This window comes from Struthio camelus, chromosome 4 (genome assembly GCF_040807025.1).
Source record: "Struthio camelus isolate bStrCam1 chromosome 4, bStrCam1.hap1, whole genome shotgun sequence".
NCBI classification, from domain to species: Eukaryota; Metazoa; Chordata; class Aves; order Struthioniformes; family Struthionidae; genus Struthio; species Struthio camelus.
The window spans coordinates 84,885,919-84,909,423 of record NC_090945.1 but is presented as its reverse complement, the minus strand read 5'-3'; the positions used below and the strand labels follow the sequence as shown (position 1 = coordinate 84,909,423).

Here is a 23,505-nt window from a genome sequence, read left to right as displayed (position 1 = left end):
AGAAAAGACAAACTGAACCCAGCTGGCTTTTCAGTAACAGCTAGTATTTCAAACTAAAAATATTTCTGGAGTTAAGCTGCAGCTTGAGACTGATACAAAGTTGGACTAACAAACTGGCACGATTATATGCCATGAATTGGTTTGCATCAGTACCACAATTAGTGCTTCAGGAGAGAGGAAACACGAGAATAATTTCAAAGGAATGATTTTGTGCTAAAAGGGTCCAGCTGACTCCTAGTCACCTTCCTATTTTGAAATGAGCTCACCTTAAGCCTGTAAGCGCAACCACAACTACACTTATTTATGCTTCCATTTGCTTCCATTCTTTGTTTGATTTATGAGTGCTTTGAATTCATCAGAAGTACTTGAATTTTGCATACCACTAAGAAAAACGAATGTCAACAAACTAACGAGAATTTCCATAAAAATATTTTTTCCAGCAAGTTAAATATAGCAAGAAACAAATTTGAGAACTGTTCTCACATACCTTTAATGAACAGAATTGCAGATAAATCATCACAACAGAACTCTGGCCACTTCTGCTGGAAGTTATTGCTGCTTTTATACAAATACAAGCCAAACTAAAAATGTGCCACAAATAATGGAGATGGGGCAAATCTCTCCCTGCCCCAATTCATGTCTTACATTATGAACAACTCTTTTAGCCTGGAAATGTTAACATCAAATATTTCCTGATGTACTGAAGGACATTTCTAGCATGGCATTTCCACAACATCATTTGGAGCATTTTTGGAACCTACTTGTTGGAGAAAACAAGAACAAATACAGGACGCATTGTTTCTCCATTAACGATTCAAGATTATTTGCATGCCATATTTTTACCCCCTCCACTATTTTACAGCCGATTCATATCGGCGCTGCCTTTCTTTTCAATCCTACCTAGGACTAGGGTTGAGAAAAAGCGAGATTGGAAGTGATATTTTCAACCGGACACTCTCCTAGAGAAGTATTTGCAAAGGAGGAAAAAAGAAAGCCTAATTAACTTATGGAAGCAGATAACTACAGCAGAGAAGACGCAACATGAGGCCAGCTACGGGAGTTAGGTACTTGCTGGGAACTCCAAAGATTTCAGAAGGGTCCCTGCTGCTAGATCCATTAACCTACCCTGGTAGGTGGGAGAACACTACAGCAGGGGTGTTTTATAAGCCCACAGGACCACACAGCACTCAGAAAAACATGGAAGTCCAGAGATTCCGGGCTGCTTTGCTTTCTATTTAAACACAGCCCCGGCGCCAAAGTGAACGAACAAAACAGCAGCACGTAAGGCTGAAAGGCTGGGAGCTCTAAGGGTTTCCAGAGAGATAAAACCACCAGCCAAACAAGCTGTAGATGACATTTACGTACATCTTCCTCTTTATTTCTTCCTCAGCACCTCCATTTTCTCTTCTTTTTTTACGATTAGAGGCAAGAATTCAATCTGACCTTGGAGAATACAGACCACAGTAAGAGGAAGCCGTGGCCAGAATTGTAAGCGTCTGTGTTTCTATCAGAGGACCAGCTGGAAAAAAAAAAAGCGTTTTAAGTATTCTTGAGTGATGCCAAAGTCATCAAAACATTAATTTTGCCCTCTATGGTAACAATGGGGGAAAAGAGCGCTTTTCGGCTCAAGAGAAAATTGTTACTGGTTGTAATTCGCCATTAAATACAAATACAACGTGTCCTAATGAAACCCACGGCACGAAATGCATATTGTTCTTGGTACCCTCAACAGAAGGAGCGAGCCAACTCCAACAGGCTTGGCAGTGAGGTTTCAAGAAAAACCCAGCCCACCTAACAACTCAGCACCACCTACCAAAAGGTGGACCCAGCTCTGCCACGTGCTGCTGCTGTTTCACATACTCTGGCTGTGGTGCTCAGCGGACACCTTTAATGAGCCAAGTGCACTCGTTAAACTGGGGCAGGGCTCACCCAAGGAGCGGGGGGGGCTTTTTGGTAGTATACTGAGCTTAACCAGGCTCGCTGAGGGATGAGGCAAGCACAGAAAAAACATAACGGAGGAGACGGCAAGATCGCCCCTTTTAGGGGGTCTAGAGAGTGATTCAGCTGGTCAACCAATGTAGGTATCTATACAGGATTGCCTGAGCAGTCCCACATCTCACGACTACATCTCCATTTATAATGGGAGCTTAAACACCTAAGGCACATGAAGTCACCTGTCTACAGACTCCAAAATTTAGTTGCTTTAATTTCCAAGGTGCAATACTTGGTTTCATGGATCTATAAGGCGCTTCATTAATTTCCCTATAGACAGGTACCTACTGCCATTCAACAGGATATCTCACCTGGCCTCCAAGTGCTGCTCCAGGAGGCCATGGGCCTCTTCTACATCTATGTCCTATACATCCTATGTCTGATGTGCCAGCCTCTTATATGTCTTAAATATGACTCTGTTGAGGAACTGAGTATCAAGTCCGAACTACATTCTTCCATCCTTTTCACTAGGGGGATAATTTGCTGGATTAGCCCAGCTTCCCTTTCCTCCTACCTGAACCATCCACCGTCTCCACACTGCTGGACTGAATGCAAAGCTGATCTTGTGGTAAGACACACAAGTCAGACCAAACGTTAAGGGACAAAAAGAAAATCATCACTGATTTAATAAACCTTCTGCTTAGCCTACAGTGTCAAGGAGCACAGAGAGACTGGAAACTGCGTCAGCATGTACCAAAGGGAGATGCTTAGATGGAAGATGATTAAATGGAAGAAAAACTGGAACCTGGGATTCAGGCTTATAGGAAGCACCCTGCCTTTCCCTTGCAAAGCCATCTGACATGGTGGTAAGCCTAAAAGCAGATCTTACTGTTTATAAACATGACCAAGAGTGGCAAAGCATAGGGAAAGGTCATGCTAGAAGCCTGATAAGCAGGTTAAACAGTTTGCATCCTTGTTCTTCCCACCCCAAATCTGCAAATACGACTAAGATGAATCAGGTAAATTCTGGCTGTAGGAACCAAGAGAAACCAATTCCCATTAGACATCTGACCAGCATGCCCCACAATTAGGATATAATCACGTTTGAAATGTTGGTGGAAATGCTTCATTACTGTAATTGTTTCTACCTTGAAGCTCTGATTATGAAGAAACCGTAAATTAATGCAAAGTAGGCCAAGTCAGGACTATCCCTGTCTTCTGCGTTAATCACACCTGGAAAGAATAAGAAGTTCATATAATTCATAAATATCTGCTCTTTCTTTACTTCCTTCTGTTACGGTGTACCTCCGGGACTACCAACGTGAGCTAGCACATCACAAAATGTTAAGAGAACAAAAAGATTACATTTGCATGCATAGTACTTGTAATCTAGGCGTATAAGAGGTAACAGGCAAATGCAGTAGGGTGATCTTAACAATCGTGAAGAAACCGTGATCTTAGCAAAACAGCCTAACAGAACCTGTTCCTACTATTGCTGGTGTTCAGGAAGGAGAATATGTGCCTGCTTCGTTTCTGAGCTGAACCTTGTGTTACCACATCTTGAAAGACAGTTTCTTCTTGGGTGGAAGTGGATCAGTTGCCCCCAATCCATCTTCACATGGAAGGTTAGTGGTTGATGACTGATTAGTGTCATATCTGCTCTCAATCAAGAGCTAGGAACAAGCTGTCTGTATTTAGATGTACCAGGTAGGCTTGGCAATTTAGCAAATAGATAATAGAAAAGGAATTTCAGTGAATGAAGACACTTGGCAGTGAAATGTGAATGCTCAGTCACTAAAAGGGAGGGAAAACATTACAGCTCCTTGACTGATCATTAGCCCTGCACAGCGGCAAGCACAGAACATAACACCTACACTGAAAAAGAAAAAAATTGCATCTCTAAGGGAATGAAGTAAAGCTTGTTATAGACCATGATTACCTCACCATTTTAACCCTTCTGTAAATGATGCTGGTGTGCAAGTATGCAGCCATGTCCTCTCTTTTAACACTTGTTCCCACATCCCCCACGGCCCAGCAACAGCATACAGTAGGTGTGTTTGCAGCTATATAGCAAGTCAGACCGTAAACCAGCGCAGCTGAAAACTTTGCTGAGCCAGCTTTCAGGTGGACCCAGTTCCTGACCACAGTCATTGCACCACTGTGCAATGTGGTGCCCCACAAGGGAGACAGCAGGACATTTGTTTTTAGAAGCGCTGTGGACTTAAACGAATGGAGAAGCTACATCCTGAATTTTAAAGTTAAGAAGAAAATTTAAGCTGATTTAACCCTATAACCTCCAAAAACTGTAAGAACAACCTGTCCCACAGGGAGAGATTCGCCACAGCGGAAGCACCTTGCAGCCCAAGATACACAGGAAACGTGTACCGGGAGCTTGAGAGAGAAGGAATCATCCTGCAGTGATCAGTGGTAACTTGGCAAACTTTCTGTAACACAGCAAGTTGAAGCGGAGCATGCTTCAGGAATAAGGGGTCTCACAGAGTTTGTAATATGCAAGATGGTGTTAGGTGTGTACACTGGAAGGTGAAGTTTTGATGATCAATTGAAAGTTGACAAATTTGAGTAGGGGATAGCCCATCCATAGCAGCAACAGCAGCTGATCTGGTAGCTAAAGCTTCAGGAGAGGAGGATCACAGCAAGCAGAGAGGCTCCAGACAAGTTATCTTGGTTTACAAATTGATCTGCTCCTGCTTGCTTTAGAAGAATCACCCGTTGCTCATCAGAACCTCAACAGCCAGTTTGAACCAAGCATGCTGAACACACAGCGCTGCTTTTTTATTTTGAAGAAGAAAAGCTTTTGGCAAACTTGGTGCAACTTGAGAGCTTCGTACATCGAGGCTGACTTTCTACAACAAATGAAAATAAGATTTCAGCTAAAAGTTTGATCTTCACACCTATTACTTACTGTGAGTCACGCTGCTCCTGTATGGAAGAGCAATGAAAGAGATAAATGACTGACTTCTCATTTGCTGTAATACTAACTAAGCCACTGAACTTTATGGCACAAACATTTAATGTTGTGGAAATATAAAAACTAGTTCTGAAGCTATACCGAGATGAAAATCGATTTACATTCTAATACAGTGCTGCCTTACTGCAGTAGTCACAAATTGTCACTTTTCAGCTAATTGGCTGCAGTCAGCAGTTCGCTCAGACATGCCAATTATATATGCTTTGTCTCCCTATGAGAGCTTTCAAAATTGCTGTGCAGAGCAAACATGAGCATAGTTGTCTTTAAATTAAAAATAGTACTTAAGATTTAGTCCCCCATTTCCCTGCAGGAGAAAAACTACCACGCAAATCTGACAAACTGGCAGTAGCTGTTCAATAAACAGCCAGGTGTTGAACAGTGATGCACATCTAAATTTCAAGTGCACTAGCAAACAATGTTCTGGGAAGTCCCATAATTGGAAGAGCAACCTCAGTTCAGGTGCCGCACACATGCTCATTACAATAACACGCTACCAAATGCCCCAAGACACCTGAGACGAGGCCAGCAAGAGCTCAGCTCTTATGAATGCCAGGTAATACCTGAAGAGAACAGCGTCCCTTCCCATAGCCTTGTGCTGCATCTGCTTTCTTCCCTGTCTGCACATCGAACAAGGCAATGCTAATGCAAAACAGCGTGTGACAAGGTGACTGAAAGCTACTGTAACACGTAGGCAGGAGAGAAAAAAAAAAGACAAAAGCGTCTCAGCTCTTGCTTTTAGAGCTGTGGCAATGAGAGGCTAGCTAAAGGAACAGCAAGGTGGTGACATTTATGAATCTCACAGATTGTGTAGGCAATGGGAGTGGTGTCAAGCCACAGGAGACCCAGGTGGGAATTCACAGCTCTCTGCGAGGCACTTTTTACCCACAGGAGCCTGAAGTTGCTGGTTGGATGCTTCTTCCTAGAGTTCTCATCCTGTGCCAGCTACGTAAGGACCACCAACAACGGTGGCAGGCTTGCTGTGGCTGACATCAGGAAAAACAATTTCTGGTAAGTCTTGCTGCAAGAATTTAAGGCGCTCGTGTTCCCAGCTCTTCTCCCTGCTCTCAACCAGATGTTGCTGCACAGCCTCCAAGGAGAGCTAGTGGAGGAGTTCACACCTACGATTCAGCCCCAGAAATGCAAAGTCCTGCCTCTCAGACTGACGTACCAGAAAAGGTAGTTTTCTGGCGAGATCTTGGGCTGCGCGTTGCAGCAACGCGGCTATGCTTTCAGATGGCTCCATAGGTGCAGCAGCCTCGAGCAAAGAGGTGGAAATGAAAGTTCAGGTAACTTCTAAAATATTTCAAGCAAAATCCACCAGCAGCTTTGTAAAGTTTGAGAGGACATTCAGTGAAGAGGGAGTATTCAGGAATATCAGGAACAGATCCAACAAGCTCAGAGGGGGAAGGCAGAATTCAAAGCATAATAAGGTGGATTTCCATGGGAAGGGGACCTCTAAGGTTCACTTCAATTCCCTCAAACTTCAAGCACCCTCACTCTCCAAAACTGAGAGCACAACACACCAGTAATTCTGCCTTACTTGGGTACTTGAAAAGAACTGAACTGATTCTGGTGAATTTTTACATAGTAACTCAGTGCTAAGACTGAAGACAAGAATGGTAAGTCTCCTGGCAACTCGTGGCAAGCAACTTACTATGACTTGGTGACAAAGACCAATAACATTAAGCAATTCTAGGAATAAATAGTGCTATAGATTTCAGTTACAAAAACAAACTCATTGGATATATTTTAACATTTTGAAAACAGAATTTAAGACCCTCCTAACCTTGCATATTTCTTGCAGACAAAATCTTTACCTACTGTTGGCCCCTCAAGATCTATATACGTCAAGGTGCCCAACTGAATACTTTTGAATGCAAACCGTAGGCTTAAAATTCAAAAGAAAGGAGGTGGAAATTAAAAAAGCATAGCAAAAAGATGTTGCCACATTGCTCCTGCTCCCCTAAGTTCACTTCTACAGTGCTTTTTTTTTTGTCTAGGAAGGGTTTTCTGATTGTTTATAAACTAGTGGGACCCTGCCAATGTTGATATCGATTAATTCTTGTCGATCTAGAAGACTGACCTACAGGTTTGGTAAAAAAAAAAAAAAAAAAAAAAAAAAACACACACTTCAAAAGGGATTTCTATTCTTGGAACAGTCATAGATGTTGACAGTTTTAATTCTACAGCATTTAAGTAACAGGACTTTCTCAGTCACAGCATAAAAACTGTGCTCGTGCCATTTCTCTTCTAAAAGTTTAAACAGAGGGGGAAAAAACCCTTCGCTAAAAGGTCGTGCTCTTAAACGAAATGCAGGTAAAGAATTCATTCCTTTACGAGGAATTCAGCCGAGAAAAACAATGCAATAAAATCCTTCATCTTAGAAAATGCACATTTTCCACTGCCAGCTTTAAAAGCAACAAGTTGAAAATCGGAGACTTCTCGAAAACCTATACAAAATATCAACCCTTACACTGGACCTCAGACGTGTTTGTGCTGTAAAGCTGTTTTGAGTTATCTTGGACTTGGCAGCAGGCATACTGTGCTCATGTGTTAGCCCGAAAGCCTGACAGCCGGCAGACTGCTTGCAAGGGGAACGGGTCCTGCGCGGGGAGTCCAGCTTCAGGAGACAAATCTCGACAGCCAACAGCAGAACGCCCGCTTTGCTCACAACGTGCTGGGCAGTTCGCTCCTGCCCCAGGAGGGGGGAAAAGGGTTATTTAATCCGCAGTTGAGAATAACGCTTGGGTTCCCGAGTGAGCTTTGCCACCATGAGAACCTTGTAAGAGAAGAACGTCTGCAAATTCCTTATGTCAAAGGGATTTGGATGCATATATTAATACAAAAAAGTCATTCTGGAGACTAGGCAGTTTTGAACTATTAAAAAAAGAAAAAACAAAGGCAAAAACAAATGCCGAAGTCAGTCGTGACACTGCCCTTCGGAAAATGAGCCATTAGCATTAAGATGCTCCACCCTGCCCAGTCGCAAGCTCTCAAGTACATCCCTCCGCCGCCAAGCACTGCTGGTTGGACGCAGTTGTGAAGGATCGGGTTAGTTGGCCTCGCGCCGAGCAGAGCTGACACCATCTGCGTGCAGGGTAAACCGGGATCGTTGAACATACCAACTTTTATGGGGAATTTCAATATGAGGAGGGAGGGGGTTTGGAGAAAAACTTTCAAACACTGCTCAAACACATACTCTCCCAGACCCTGAAAGTCCGGCAGAAAGATGAGCTTTACAGTGTACGAGCACCTCCGTGCCAGAGGCACGATACACAAGTAGGAATGAAACTTGTCCTAAAGAGCTTACAATGCAAGCAGGAATCAAGAAGAAAAGGAAGAGCAAAGCCGCTAAATACATATTAGTGCCTTTTTCTTTTCTTTTTTTTCTTCTTCTTCCAGGCTGCAAAATAGCTGACAGATGGAAATGGGCAAAACCTTATGCCTTGCATCATTTCTGACCAGACAAAACACTGGAAATATGTGCAGGCTGGAGCTCAGTGTTGCAGGGCTGTTAGTGGAGAAAGAACTCACTCTCTCTCTCGCCGAGGAAACCATGACTTCCAAGGATCATATGGGATGAATAATTTAAAACGTTTATCAATCTGTACCACAGAAGGTTTGCAAAATGCCAGGATTTTACATAAGTAACAGAGCTAATATTTTATATAAATAACCAAACAGCAATACCTTTTAGTGACAACGCTTCTCTCGCTATCAGATAACCCCAAAGCCAGGCGCTGCTTCAGATCTGATGTCACCTTACTACGTGAAGCGGCAGCGATAAAAACAAACCTCCCTTTCGACACACTGCTTATTTGCGGGGAGGAAAAAAAAAAAGATAAAAAACCAAAAGTTTTGCACAATAATTGACATTTCAACACAGGCACACTTCAGCATTTTCAAAATCGTGCCCCCACGTAGTGACAAAATAAAGTGCAGGGAGCTTTAACAGATTTGCCTCTTCTCACTGCGTGCCTCTAGCTGTTGAACTGGCAGGCTGATAAACGCTTCTTTCCTAAAAAGAGAGGAAAACCATAAAGTACTCTAGAAAGAAACTTTACACTGTGGATCGCAGCGTATTCAAGCTCATGTAAAGCTGATCAAAGGACTGACTCATTAAGCAGGATCAATAACAGGCTTTAAAGAGCTTGGCAGTCAGAACTCACAGCCTAGACCGTTTTACTCCTCAAGGTTTTCATCTTTTTTAAGGGTCTCTTCTACGATTTTGTTTTAAAGAAATCTTAAGATGAAAAAATAACACTGCCGGAGAGGGAAAAATTAACAACCTGGATACGCTCATAAGTTCGGAGAGCTATTGCTGAAGGCTTTCGAGAGCACGTGGCTTACATTTTGTCATAGAGAACTTCCCAGTTTAAAAAAACAAAAACAAAAACAAAAAAACCCCAAAAAACCCCCCAAAAAGATAAATGAATTTATCATGATTTATTTCAATCCTTGTGGTCAAAACATGCATGGCAGTTAATGACACTTTGGGTCCAGCAGTAGGACTGCCTTGATGGTACTGGTCTTACATGTGAATTAGAGACTGTTTCTAAGAAATAACTCTACAAGACTTTCGTAAGTAAGGAAAAACAGTTCTTATGTAGAAAAAAATACACACACACACACACACATATATATAAAAATATATATATTCCCCAAAATTTCTGCCTAATTGATTTATTATATAGGGCTGTGATAGTACTACACTGCCATGACCCCAACTCTTTTCAATGCTTGTTAATAGTGCTGTGAGCAAGATCTGCCCATACGGTAAAGACACCTTAAAAATATGAAGTCCCGAAACTAAGTAAGAAAAGAAGAAATTTTAACAGTGGTCCAAGAATAGTTTATGCTTAACAAAAGCAGATCCGTAGAGACTCCTGAGAATTGCTTTTCAGGTGCTGATGGCTCTGTCTTCATGTTGGTTACTTAAACGAGCCAGGAGTTTTCTGGTTTTGTCATCCTGTTTTAGCACAGGATGTATTTTTCCCCAGCGATTTAGCAAGGCTATATCTACCGCTACATTTGAGTATTCTGGCTTCTTATATTTTATTGGCAGTGCGCTTTTGTCCTCTTCGTTAACTTTGCTTACCGTTCCTCGACTCTTTAAATAAGCTCTCATATAAGGAAATATATCTAGCTCTTTTGGTGGCTGTAAAAGCTTCCCTGCAATGGTCTACACACTGCTCATTTTCTGAAATATATCTGAACCCGAGTTTTACGTCTACATTCAACAACTGCATACCGAATTTTCAAGAAGAGCTCTTTAGCACAGAACTAGAGCAACCTCAAGCCACCGGCACATGACCACCCTGGGCCTCACCCAGGAGAAGTTAATTGCCTGTCTAATGCATGCTTTGCTTCCATGCAAAATAAATTCTGTATTTTCGATATTATGTTTTCTAGCCCCATATAATGGGGGGGCTGGGGGGGGGGGGAAATCAGCTTCCTTAAATATAAGGCAATCCATACACACCTTACTCTCACATCCAAAAGAAAGTTTATCCTAACTAACCCTCTCAGTATCATTAAAGTCTCAATCTCAGTCTGTGTCTCTGTGTCCTTCCATAACTTGTTTATCTTATTTGTGTGGCTAAAGCTTTGGAACAGCCAGGTGAGCAGACTTCCAAAGCTCTATGGACTTTACAATAAATGTGGAAAACAATGGTATTTTCAACTTCTTCAATACAGCAAAGTCTTTTAAATGAGACTGACACAAGAGATGAAAATTACAAAAAACACTAATTTGGTAGCCTGCCCTGAACATTACTTTCCCTAGCTTCAAGGGAAATGATAAAATAAAACACTGTTGAAAATCAAACTGCTTTGGAACCGGCCTTACTTACACGGAGAGCTAAAACAGTTTGCGATAAAACGTCGCGTTTCTTCTCCAATAAGAATTCAGCAAAGTGTTTCTATGCTACGGAGTATGACTTAATTGACCAAGCAGCAGATCATCCCAACTATAGCTCAAGGTGTAGGAAGGGAAAAAAACAAAACAAGATTTCAACAGAAGGATAAAAGCATTCAAAGAAAAAAAAATCATGCAACAATACAGCACTTGGGAAAAATTCAGAGTGAACAGTTTAAAAGGATGCTGAAGTCACTTATTAGGGGACAAGTCATTACTTCCAGGGAAAAGTACCTGAAATTCGCAACACCTCCTCAAAACAGTTAACTGCATTTGAAAGAAACCCTAAATTTCAAGTATTTAAGAAGGGAACAACTTCTAAAAGGAGAAAAATGTCATCAGTTGACGCAAAAAAAAGAAAAAAAAAAAAAAAAGAGGGCAGGAGCAGATAAAAAGGAAGCAGCTGTTTCATGTTTTAAAGTATCATTTAACTGTTCTGTTTCAAATCTTTCCACCCCCAGCAGAAGATGTCAGTTTGCCTGTTCTGAAAAATCAGCATGTAATTGCACGTCTCCAAAAGTAATTACACTCAACAGCAAATTTCATCAGATTAACAAATTGATTTACGTTTCATTGTTCGGTAAAGCAAGAATCTCACCACAGTGAGAGAGACGCAGTAAAAAGAAGCTCAAAAGCACCTGCAGGTACATCTGAATAAAGGCAAGGGACATCACTAGCGACCGGCTTCAACGTTCCAGGGCTTTCAGAAGCAAAGAAAAAGAACATTTTTGGAACAGGAGGGTCCCAGAGAGCTGAGCAAGATTACATATCATCACCTACTCCTAATTAAAGGCACATGAGGCTCACTACACCACACTGAGGACCTGGCAGGAAAGCTACCAAGATAACCACACTTAGTGTGGTGTCAAGCCTACGTAATTATTATCTCCAAGTAATTGCCCCCTATCTAGCTGTATTTTATTCTCTTTGGCCAGCAAAGACATTTCTCCTTTCAGTTTTCCTTTACCGAGAGCTCTCATTTGGTTCGCCTGTGGCTTTCCATTACCCAATGACGTTCAATCAGAGAAAGACTGGAAACTTGCAGGGGCTTTGTCCAGTCCTCAAGAAATAATTATGCCGTGTATCAAGTGGCTAATCTAAACGGCCTCTAGAGACAAAGCAGGGTACCAGAGTCCGTCATAGAGCGTGCTTTTGAACTGAGATGTTCTCCCTTTACCTTATTACAAGCATTATCCAAGCCTTTCAGTTAGACTGTACACCTCAAAGAGGTAACCTTGGAGAGCATCACTGCTTGCAAAAGGCATGTCACCTCAGAAGAGGTAGAAAGGCTGAAATAAAAGGAAGGGGAAAGCGTGGCAACCCGCATTCCTCCAGCTCCCTTCTTCGGCGAAAGGGTACCGTCTTCCTCACCTGGGAGGAGTTCAGTGTATTTCCACGCTTTACTTGGCTGAAGTGATGTTTCATCCATCACTTAATTCTGCAAACTGATAAGAGCTTCCTCAAGCACGTAAAGTCCTGAATGGCAAGTAAAATTAAAACTCACCTGAAACGGGTGTTATAATTCATGCTAATCGTGACCGCCTCTTTTATGGGTAACATCACCAGTAAAAACAGCAGCATGAGGAATTAAGGGACAGAAAAAGAAATTTAGGCCAAATTTGCTTTAATAAAGGAGATTTCCTTTGAAAAATGAGAGCTTGAAGAATTTGGGTAATCACGTAGCGCTGGACACAAGGACCATGCAACGTTACAATAATGATGATGAAGACCAGAGTAAGAGCTTTGCCTGAGGATCCTGAAGGTTTTTTAGCAATATAATTTCTGGCACTTTATAAAACATTCGTTACTACTTCCCACTTAAATAGCCACATCAGTATAAGAGAAAATTAGCCTACTTTACTCAGTCGGAGAGTCAATTCCTTACAAGGATTTCAATCCAGTTCGTAATTCGTCTCTGCTCTGAAATACAGCTGACGACAGCAGCGTATAGTTCCCCGTGAACACTGTCCACATACCAACACACAAAATACCTAGTCGCTTAGGAAAAGGACACATTTGTTCCTAATTGCCTGCTCTACAAAGCTAAATGTACTTGAAGGGAATCAGCTTTCTTGCGTTCCTGTATACAATTTCAGTCTACCCTTGTATACCAATGGGAACCGTTTTACAGGTCAAAGGAGGCCATTAGTGAAAATAATACAGTCCTTGAGAAAACGAGAAATTGAATCGTTAACGAGAGGCAGAGCACAACTCTTTTGATGCATGGGAATACGCGGAGCCTAGCCTGTTTCCTCAGACAACAACAACTACGGGAAGAAGAAGGAAAAAAAAAAAAGGTCATAAAAGAGTACAAAAATTAGTAGCTGCAGGACTAATATACAAAGAACTCAAATACAAGAAAGTGCCATTTCTGAAAGCATTTTTCCGAGCAGGATCGTACTCCCGTACCTATTCGAAATCTTATTCAATTGCAGCGGTACAGCTCTAACTGGAGCGCTAAAATGTACCTCTTATTTCAAACGGCAGATGGAGTCATCCTGGTAATATTTACACCGACGATAACTGAGCAGAAGGAACGTACGGCAGAGGCAGGAAAGTCCCCTAGAGGAAGGTCGTTCATTAAAGAAGAAAAGTCACCCAAGAGGTTTGCACGTAATAATTTCATTCCTTGGGACACCACGCGCTGGATGCGTTGGGTAGATATGGCAGCAGGCAAGCTGTCAACTCAAGGACGGGTGAGCACACACATGCAGGTTAGCGACAGTCACCTCGTTCAGCACCGAAAGAAAACGCCGCAAATAAAAGGCTGATTTAACTACGACACATCTCAGGCTGTCCTCGGTTTTCAGGTCTGCCGTTTGTTCCGGTTTCCGTGCTTGAACTTTTGGCAGCTGCTCATAAAGCAGCCATCAATTTAACGGAGACGAACTGTTTCCACCTTTCGGATCACCATTCACAGTTCCAACAAACGAACTATGCAGCTATCCGACATCCTGAGTGGCTTCCCAAATATTTTCATATCACGGTAAACAGTTGATTTGAGATACCTAGCATAATTATGACAAGGCATTATGCGACCGCATTAAGCTATCCACAGCACATTAACCTTTTCAGTAGAAAGGAGTAAAGCTTTAGAAGAGCCTGTGTAGACCCATCGTTCTGAAATACATCACCTGCAGGAATCCAAGAATTCCATGCAGAAATCTGAGAAATTAAAGAAATGTAGAGAGCAGAGGCAGCTATTTTCAGCTATTATTAGCTATTCTTCTACTACAGCCTCTATCAAACCACAGTAGAAGGCAGCAATTGAAGGGACCTGAAAGTTTCCCACTCATTATCTAACACTTCAAGGTCCTCAAACAGTAAGATGCCTAACGCAGGTGTGGTGCTGGTGCACCAAGTATCACACGCAGTGATGCTACGCAGCTACCGCAGCCCTTTGCTGAACCCCAGCGTGATGATGAATTGCCAGGCATACAGCATACAGTGAATATCTGGTGCGATTCTGCAAATGGCATATTTTGTATAAAAGAGGCTATAAAACGCCTTAGCCTCTCTTTGTTCCTTGAAGCATTTGGCTCATAATTAACGTTTAAGCGCATTCAAATTAAAATACTTCAACCAACACGCGCGAGAGAGTTGAAGCAATTGCCAGTTAATGATACAATTACAAACTGTTTTTTCCCTTAATCAGCTCCTAGGCTTCTCGCCCGCTCTCGGAAAGTCGAGATCAATGTAAAAGACTCCAGAGAAGATTCTCAATTCTGAGAGAGTAAAACGCAAAAATCAATAGAGACAGGGTTTTAATGAAAACAATAGTTTTGGTATGAAACATGACAAGAACACAAGTTTATATTTAGCGACCGGTAGAAAATACTATCTAATTACTATCTATTACTACTAAGCTGTAATGGGATGGGCAGCTTACAGCCATTAAAACAGGTTTTAAGTAAGCTATACTAGCAACTCTAAATTTGACTTACTGTGCATTCTGGATTCACTTACTGGATCGTCTTCAAAGTAAATACACACTAGTTTAGGGGTTGTGAAAAACTGCTGACATTTACACAAGTATCAAAGGGAGTTTCAAATTCGCACCATTAGCTACTTGTCAGCTCCGGTACTTTAGTTTCACATCTGGGTGAGCTGAGGGATTTTCGTCTGAACTGCAACCCACCAGAAGAAGCCCTCTGAAAGTTACCATTTCAAATTTCTTTATTTGCAATATTTCACAGCTTTGTCCTTTTTCTTTTTTTTTAAATTCTATAGCTAGTTTTTCTAACCCGAGGTGCACTTTGAATGCACAGCAAAGCAATTTCACAAACTTGCAGCACAGATTAAGAAAACACATAATATAGGAGGAAAAAAAAAATCTTACCAAGTTCACCTAACTAGTTTAGAGAAAGACAATCACGCTACCAACACTCTCTCATGTCCTTTTCTAAAAGTTTGTGGACAATCAGGAACATTTAGGGCAGCGCTTTCCAAGCAAAAGAGAGAGAGGTGAACAGTGAGTGGTGTTTTGCACGAGGCTCGTGGCCATGCCAGACCAAGTTTGTTAACAGAGAAGAAACACAAAGCAAACGGAATGGAAATACCGAGATGTTTCCGACAACACCTTACCTGTGTGTTTTCAAGAAAACTTGGCAAACTAAGTTTTTAAAAGAACTCCACAACGCAGCTTTCATAAAGGGAAACCATTCCGGCAGAAGCTACTAGGAAGCGGACTGCTGTATTTTGAAGGCTTTCTACATGTTGCAGCTTTAGTTCTTTTGCAAAAAATACTCATTCTGAATCATTAAAGCAGTGAGAGAAGGACATCCTAAACCAATACACTTAAGAAAAAACAACAAAAAAAAAAACCCTAACTGAAGTGGTTTTGAAGAGAGGTGGAGCAACAAGGGAAAAAAAAAAAAAAGCCAGAATTCAGCATTGGCAAGAACACAGCTATCTCTAGCACAAAAGAGCATTTATACTTTCCGAGACGAGAGTCTAAAAGGCAAGAAAAAAGGGAGAGCGAGACAGATTTCAATCAACGACTTTAGAATAAAGTTTCTTAATTTTAAGAAATAACGTGGATTGTAGATTTCATTAATTGCACAGTAGTAAAGACTGCAGGTTTGTGAAGTTTTCTTTTGCAAGATTATGCATATACGCAAACGTTTTCATCATTACATAAACTAATATCTAAACTGAAAATAAGCCAGGATAAGAGAATGTGCATTCAACTGCTCATTATGCAGTAATATTCAATATGCAAGTATTCAAACAAAAGATACAAAATACCAGTTTGACATGGTTCATAGGAACAGTTCAAGCAAAATATGTAAGCTGCAAGGTGGCACAAACACACACACACACGGAGAGAACACTTTCCAGCATTTCCCAACAGCAATCTGGCAGTCCCAGAGTTTCACTGACTTCATCACATTTTTTATATTGAAAGCCCTGTAATTGCAAAAGGCAAATTGAAACATATTCTGCAGTTGCAAAAAGTTTAAGAGCACAACTGCACTGAAAAAAACTAAGTCTCTGTGAAAAGAAAAACAGCTTGCATCCTGGCCATATTGTGACTTGGAGTTTTAATTAACAAGTCAGCATGCCCTGAAGGACTAAACCTAAACTGCATAGGAACTTTTATGCAGTGAAATAAGGGACAACCACTTAGAAAAAGGAATAAGAAGACATCTGTAAAAACTATTCCTGAGAAGAATGGCGTATAGGGAGAGTACTGAAGGAGCAGTCAGGAAAGCAGGGTGGTCAAGAAGTGGGAGGTCACCCCATTGCTCTCTTAAATCCTGCAGCAAACCCCCAATTAAGGACTGACTTGAAGTCCTTGTCCCAGATACCCATATTCTGTCTTTTCTCATTGAAGATGCACTTCTACAAATAGCTCAGACTCGGCAAAGAAAAAGAAAGACGACCAAACAAGAAAGGAGTATAAAGGACAGGTAGGAGCAGAGAATACAAATAAGGAGAACAGAGGGTAGCTCACACAACCATGGAAGATTACATGAAACCTGGAAGGACACAGAGAGTCCTGGAGAAAAAATAACAAAAAAAAAAAACCAAACATCTTTTTTTCCTAACTGACTTCTTGCTAGTTTTTCCTCTACAGAACCATTATTCTCTATAATATCATCTCCTACTCATGAATTGCTCTGAAAAATATCGAGATGTCAAGGAAGGAAAAGAAACGTCAGAGTAAAACGGTACCCCTAGGTTGTACGAGAAGCATAGTGTCAAACCATAAAGTGTCTCAGCGCACACCCTAGAAAATCTTTTAGGTGGCATGCAACCTGACAGCACAGATGCTGAGAAGACTGAAGATGTAGCTGCAAACTTTGGTAAAGAGACAGTCAACAACCTTACACTGCAAGGTTACACCAGATGGTGAAGGGACTGAAAATACAGCATGATATCAGCAAAAAGCAGGTCTATATGGCTACAGGCTCTTTGTGAAGGAGACAGGACAACCATCTCAAACGTGGACTGAGCAAACAAATAGAAGACCTTGCGGTTTCAGGAACGTAAAACGCAGATTTGGAGTCCAAAAGGGCAGTTAACGGATGCAGGAAGAGCCTGATTTTATCTCACACCTAGGTGAGAGAGAAAGGAGGAACACCACACCAAGCTGTGACGGGATCACTAGCACAAGGGGGTGCAAGTGGTCTTCTTGGAGAGGGACGACAAAGCCATAAGGAGTAATGACGCACTGCTACCGGAAACACGAGAAAAGGCTGAGATGTTCAACACCAATAGGTATTCAGGAAAAGATGACAGAAAAATGCCAATTCGAGGAAATAAACTTTTTAGGTATCAACCAAAGAGCATATGTTAACAATAATCATGAGGGCCATGTATTCCTGGATACGATATTGCTAGCAGACTTCACAAAAAAGTCTCTCGACCAATAAAAGCTGATGCTATTTTAAGCCTTCTTTTGGCCAATAACAAGGATGTTAGAGACGACTCGGCCACATAAAATTACCTTGGATTGACTGCACACAAGCACATTCAGATTAAATTAAGGATAAACGAAGGAAAAACTAAGAGAATCAGAGTTCACTCTTTTTAACTATGAGAAATTAAATAAGACAGTAAAATCAAGTGGACTAAGCAGATAAGGAATGGGAAAGCAGCCACCTAAGAATTTCCCTCAGCTCAGAGAAGCAAAAATATTTGAAACCTGTATCCTCAAAGTCAACCTCAAAAAGGAAATTAAAAACAATTAAAGAGTCTATAAGCTATGGAGAGGAAAAGGATTCATTAGGTATGTCTTAAAAGCCAGCAAGTGGTACAGAGATAAAATAAGAACTGTTGAATGTCAAGCTGTGCTAGACCTTAGCAAATGATAAACAAAATAGCAAGAGAAGTTTCAGCCATACAAGTAAAGGAGACCATAAAAGGAAAGTGAAGAGGGTATGCAGTAAGGAGAGGAAAGAGATTAAAACCAGTCAGCTATATCCCTAAAACTAAATTAGAGTTTTCATTAAGGACAAGGACATCGAAATAGGAGCAAGGCAAAACGTCTAACAAGGAGGAGGTTACAGAAAGAGACGTCACCAAGGTGGATACAGAACTCAGATGTTTCAGCGTGGCCAAAGTCAGTGAAAGCAGACAACATGTAAGCCAGCACTCCAAAAGAAATGGCAAATGAAATAACGCAAGGTTGTTAAAGCAATCTGACCAGCCGAGTGTGTCACTACAGAAAATTCAGAGCTTGCCTCTAGAGGGGGAATCCAGACATCCACATTCCCAAAACCTAAACAGTATACAAAGTATCAGAGAGAGTTTTCAGTAAAATAGTAGAAGAAAATGAAAAATGGAATTAAATGAGCAATAGAGTTGACAACAGTAAATTGTGCTATACTGGCCCAATATTTTCTGTCCATAAAAATAACTAATTGCACAGATACAGGAAGTGCAGTCAAGCTAATCCAAGCTTTGTTATGACTTTCAATACAATGTTACACTGGAAATTTAAAGATCTTTGAGCCGTATAAGAATTATACGGCTTAAAGGGGAGAGAAGCTAGTTCAAGAATGGCGTTTGGACAGACCTTCACCGATACCGTCATTAACGACACATACCTGAAAAGAAAAAGTGCGCTAATCACAAGTTCTGCTGTGACGAAGTTAAGGGGATCATCAATAAAGAGAAGGAAGAAACCAACACAAAAGGACTACTACATGATCTTCAGAACTGGCAACATTATCCAGTAATAGCAGCTGGATAACATTTTACCATGACATTAGGGATTGAGAAGAACGTCTACTATAAAGACTGGGAGCTCGTCAGTTGAAATCCAAGGATGTAAAAGAACAAGGTATGCTAGTCCATCTTAAAACGGGTACGGACTATCAATCAGCGCAGCCACAAGAAAGAACGGAGTAAAATACTGCTGTAAAAAGACCAGGAACTAGAAACACCACTGTACAAGAAAATGGTGAGACCTCATCTACATGGCCTTAAGAGCGGCTGATCAAAACTGTACAAGAAAGATTACTTCAAACTGAAACAAGTCCAGAGAAAAAAAACAAACAAGGTAACTGAGAGCACAGATAACGTGTTTCACGGGACAAGATGAGGAGGGTTTGGCTTGCTTGAGCCAACAAACACTAAAGGCTGAGGGAGGATGTGACTCATCTGCCTAGCGAAGGACAGAGACCCAGCGAGGAGGAAGAAGGGATATTCAAGCTCAGAGACAACACCGGCAAAGGAAAAGCCAGCAGAAGTTTTAAGTTGCAATTCTTGCAAGCTCCTTCATATCTAAAAATTATCATTAATCAAATGAACTAAGATTTTATCAATCTGTAAACCTGAAAAAATTCTCCAACTGGAAAATAATCACTAATATCGTAAGTGATATTAAAACTGAGAATGAAGTGCAGTCCAAGGTCAGTCTGTCAAGTTTACCAGTCTGTAATCGGCATGAAACTTCCCTAAGTCTTTAAAAAAAAAACACTACCTTTCCCAGAAGGTGATTCAGACATTTCACAAACATCTGTAACATTTTCAAAAGTTCAGGAAAAATCCTTGAAAAATATCTCTATAGCTTAAGGACATTTTTCCACTAGGACATCATTACCTTGCTTGATATTATGATGTGCATTATCTTTGTCAGAACTGATCCCTATGGGGAGTTTCTGTAACTGGAATGTCTGCAGTATCAAGTAAATTTATGTGAAGTCGCCAGCTTTCACAAGGTAATTAAAACATCAGTTGAATAAAGGCGGAGATGGAAGAATCTGGGTTCCTACATTTGACCAAACTTCTTAAACAGGCAGAATGTAAGCATATGGAGCCTCATATTAGGTCTCTGTTCCAGACCTAAAAGTTTTCCCCTTCAAAGGGCTCTCGCGCCACCAGCTGGTACCAGAAACTAGCCCAGAGCAAGAAAGTGGCCAAGATTTCTCTGAATTATTAGCTGCAACTGCAGTTGCAAAGTCTCTGTGATTGCAGTCCAGGACCTGCGAGTGTTTTCATGCACCACTGAGCTTCCTCTACTGCTTCTGCAGCACTAGCCTTATCACAGACCATCCGATACCTGAGGCAACATGTGTAACTGACTGCACTGAATAAGGGAAATAATGTCTCATTCCACAGGTACCACCTGGTCCTAGGCGACAAAAAAAAAAACAAAGTGGGGTGGCTCTCCAGTTATACATTTCAAGAACAAGACATAAGAGAGAGACACTAAAAGCATTCCCTCTGTTTTCTCATTTTGGGCTTGGTTTTTGGCTTCTTGATTCCTTGTTTGCTTTCCTCCACATCAAGGGACGACGGCTACATGTTAAAAGTCAAAGATATTAGAATATAGCTCTGTTAATTATTAAGCAAGCAACTCACCCGCTCCACAGTGCATTTGCAGATCCGCTGGGCTGAGGTGACATCAGAAGATGACGCGCCTTTTTGCTCGTAATCAGGAATATCAAAACCCTTTGTCTATTGCAGGATTACACTGAGAGCTGGCTTACCTTGGCCAACACACAGCACACCAAATTGCCATGAGGGGAAAAACAAGTATTTTTAAATAATTATATACAGCTCCTACCTGTATTTTTATAGGCCAGGTGAAATTGCTGACATAAACAAAAAAAGTGATGTTTGGATTGTTGCGGAAATCAAATTTCTCATTGGAGAAGCTGTCCTTGTATTCTTTTATGTTGGTTCTTGAAACAACTGGAATTTCCTCCCCAGCCTGTGTGCCCGCTGTTTTAAAATATTAAGTAATATTAAAATAAATAAAATATTAAGGAGCAAGAAAAGATGTTTCAATGCATATTTTTAGTGATAAACAAAAAAGGCCAATTATCCCGAGTTCTAAAGCTATTACAATGACAGTAAAATGAATGATTCATCTAAACGTTACTATTTTGAGCTGCATCACATTATCAAAATCAACGCATGCAGAAATACTGCATTACTAAACATTAAATTAGCACCTTCCAAAACATATTATCAAGATGCAAAAACAGAAGAAAGAAAAACACGGTTCTTTTACTGTTTTACTTCCGCCCTAAGTCCAACATCTTAGAACATGATATAACAAGTTCATTGGTTAAAAGAAAAAAAAAAGTTTCCCCAACTCTATCTGCTTTTTTTTTTTTTTTTTTTTGAAATGCAATCAGTTTTAACTGAAAGAAACTATCAAGCAAGTTTCCTTATCTTTAAGGAAACAAAACTATGATCATACTTGTTTTACCTGCAAAACTTGTTGACCACGTAATGTTGAGGTTGAAGTTTTTAGAAGCATTGATAAACATGTCAAGGTCTCTGTTTTGCTAAAGAAAGAAAAAGAAAGCAAAAAAAGAAAATCCAGTTTTAAGATAAGTAATCCTACTGCACTGTTTTCCTAGCATAGCTTCACTGAAAGGAATCTTGGAATTGATTATTTGTATAAAACAAATACGTTTCAGCATCTTCACATGAAGCAGAAGACAGAACTACTTCCCTTTTCTGAAAGTAGTATCCCCCTCACCAAGAAAAGCAAAACAAAAAACAAAAAAAGTCACATGCTTGGAGTAAAACAGTAAGAAGACAGACAAAAGGTCTGTACTCTAACAACAGAAAAACTAGCAAAACCAGAGTTGCTCAGCAAGTTGTTCAAGCAAATGTAAAGAATCAACTGTGGGTCCTTAAATAATTTTACCATGAATATCCGAAACTGCATGGCCAAGACCAGGAAGCTCAGAAAGTTCTGTCGAATTGGACACGGGCTACTTCAAGAGACTAGCTCTGGATACTCGCAGAACTACGACAATTCATCATCTCCATGGTCAGGAGAGGATGAACATATAGCCAAGGGATGAAGTTTAAACGGAAGGTAGAAAATTCACCTCTTCAGGTGTCGCTACAAAGTTGATGGCTGTGTAATAGCGATCATCCTCTTGAGAAAGGCTGAAGGTGAACTGATAGTCAATGAGAAGAGTATCTGTAACGAACGCAAGGAGAAAGTTAGCGCATGCCTTGGAATAAAAATAACTGCAGCAAAGCGAGCATGTTACTGAAGTGCTTCTCGCACCGAGGACACAACCAGGAGTCACTGCGCTGCTGCAAATGAGTTCAGCCTATCTATGATCCCGCACAAAAAGGAGAGATACTCTGGACTTTTCTGCCACTTTCATTCTCTCAAGCTGAAGCTAGAAGGAAAAAGGAGAGGCCAATGTCTTTCAGGAAGAAGCCTGCAGCCTTAAACTAAAAGGCTGCTCATATCCCTACATTGAGAAACTATGTTTACTTTTTCCATACTGAAACGCCTCCACATTCTTAGGGAATACTAGTAAGATAAAATGGACTATATAACTCAGCTTGCCTGAGATGGGATTAAGTTTCTGTACATCAGAGCTCCTCAGGGAATATTTCTACTGAGCAGCTGCTTGGTGATCATCCGGCTGCCATCCGACAGTGAATCACATCATCCCATGACCAGCCGTTTAGTCTACCTGTACGTCCTGTTACTGCTCGTGTTTGTCTGGGTTTGAACAGCACCCCTCTCCTAACTCGCAGTGACCAGCCAAGTTTGGGGGTACATCCACCAATCTCACTATTCTTTTGTTAAAGCACAGTACTATGACTTGTGCGTGTTCCCAAAGCTACGCAGAGGATATTCCAAACAATAATAAACACGAGGCTACAGAAATGGTGTTATTCTTCTCTTTCTGATGTCTACCCACAGCCCAAGCCCCGAAAGAGAAATTTCTAAGACAGAACTAAAATAAGAGAGACCTTGAGCCTGTATAGCACAAGGCTGCTGTTGTGAAGGTTGCAAAGTTCTGTCTTTTCCACCATTTGGCTTACTCCACCACCCCTGCCATTGGCACCGACGTGTTAGGTCACGCTTGCAAAAAGACCACCGCGAGCAGTCTTTGCTTTGCTAAACCAGAACTCAGATTTGCTAAATACTGCTTGTTTATAACTTGTGTTTCACAAAAATACTATTTGAGATGTGTATCATTAGTTAATTTAAGATTAACATCTATCCACGCCTGTAAATGTGCTGATTGCTAATATTTGCAAATAGAAGCTGGAGAGTATCCACTAAGTAATCTGCATCTTGGCAAAGAATCTTCTGGAGTTGCACAGGGATCCAACTGCTCATTTCAGAGGAACAATGGCAATTTTGAAATCTTACCCATTCCAGCATGGAATAAAATAAATTTAAAAAAAAGGGCATTTTTGCACTAACAAAAATACCAAAAAC

General features: G+C 40.9%; 1 protein-coding gene across 3 annotated transcripts in view; it reads right to left on the bottom strand.

Annotated features, from left to right (window-relative positions):
* The window catches only part of ATRN (attractin), a 148,302-nt gene that overhangs the window by 43,730 nt on the left and 81,067 nt on the right, over nucleotides 1-23,505 (bottom strand). For all 3 annotated transcript variants that reach the window (XM_068943817.1, XM_068943818.1, XM_068943819.1), the window contains exons 22-24: nucleotides 22,142-22,236; nucleotides 21,508-21,586; nucleotides 20,857-21,014 (exon numbers count right to left, since the gene is read on the bottom strand). In XM_068943817.1, coding sequence (XP_068799918.1) covers nucleotides 20,857-21,014; nucleotides 21,508-21,586; nucleotides 22,142-22,236 — 332 coding nt within the window. The remainder of the gene's footprint in view (nucleotides 1-20,856; nucleotides 21,015-21,507; nucleotides 21,587-22,141; nucleotides 22,237-23,505) is intronic.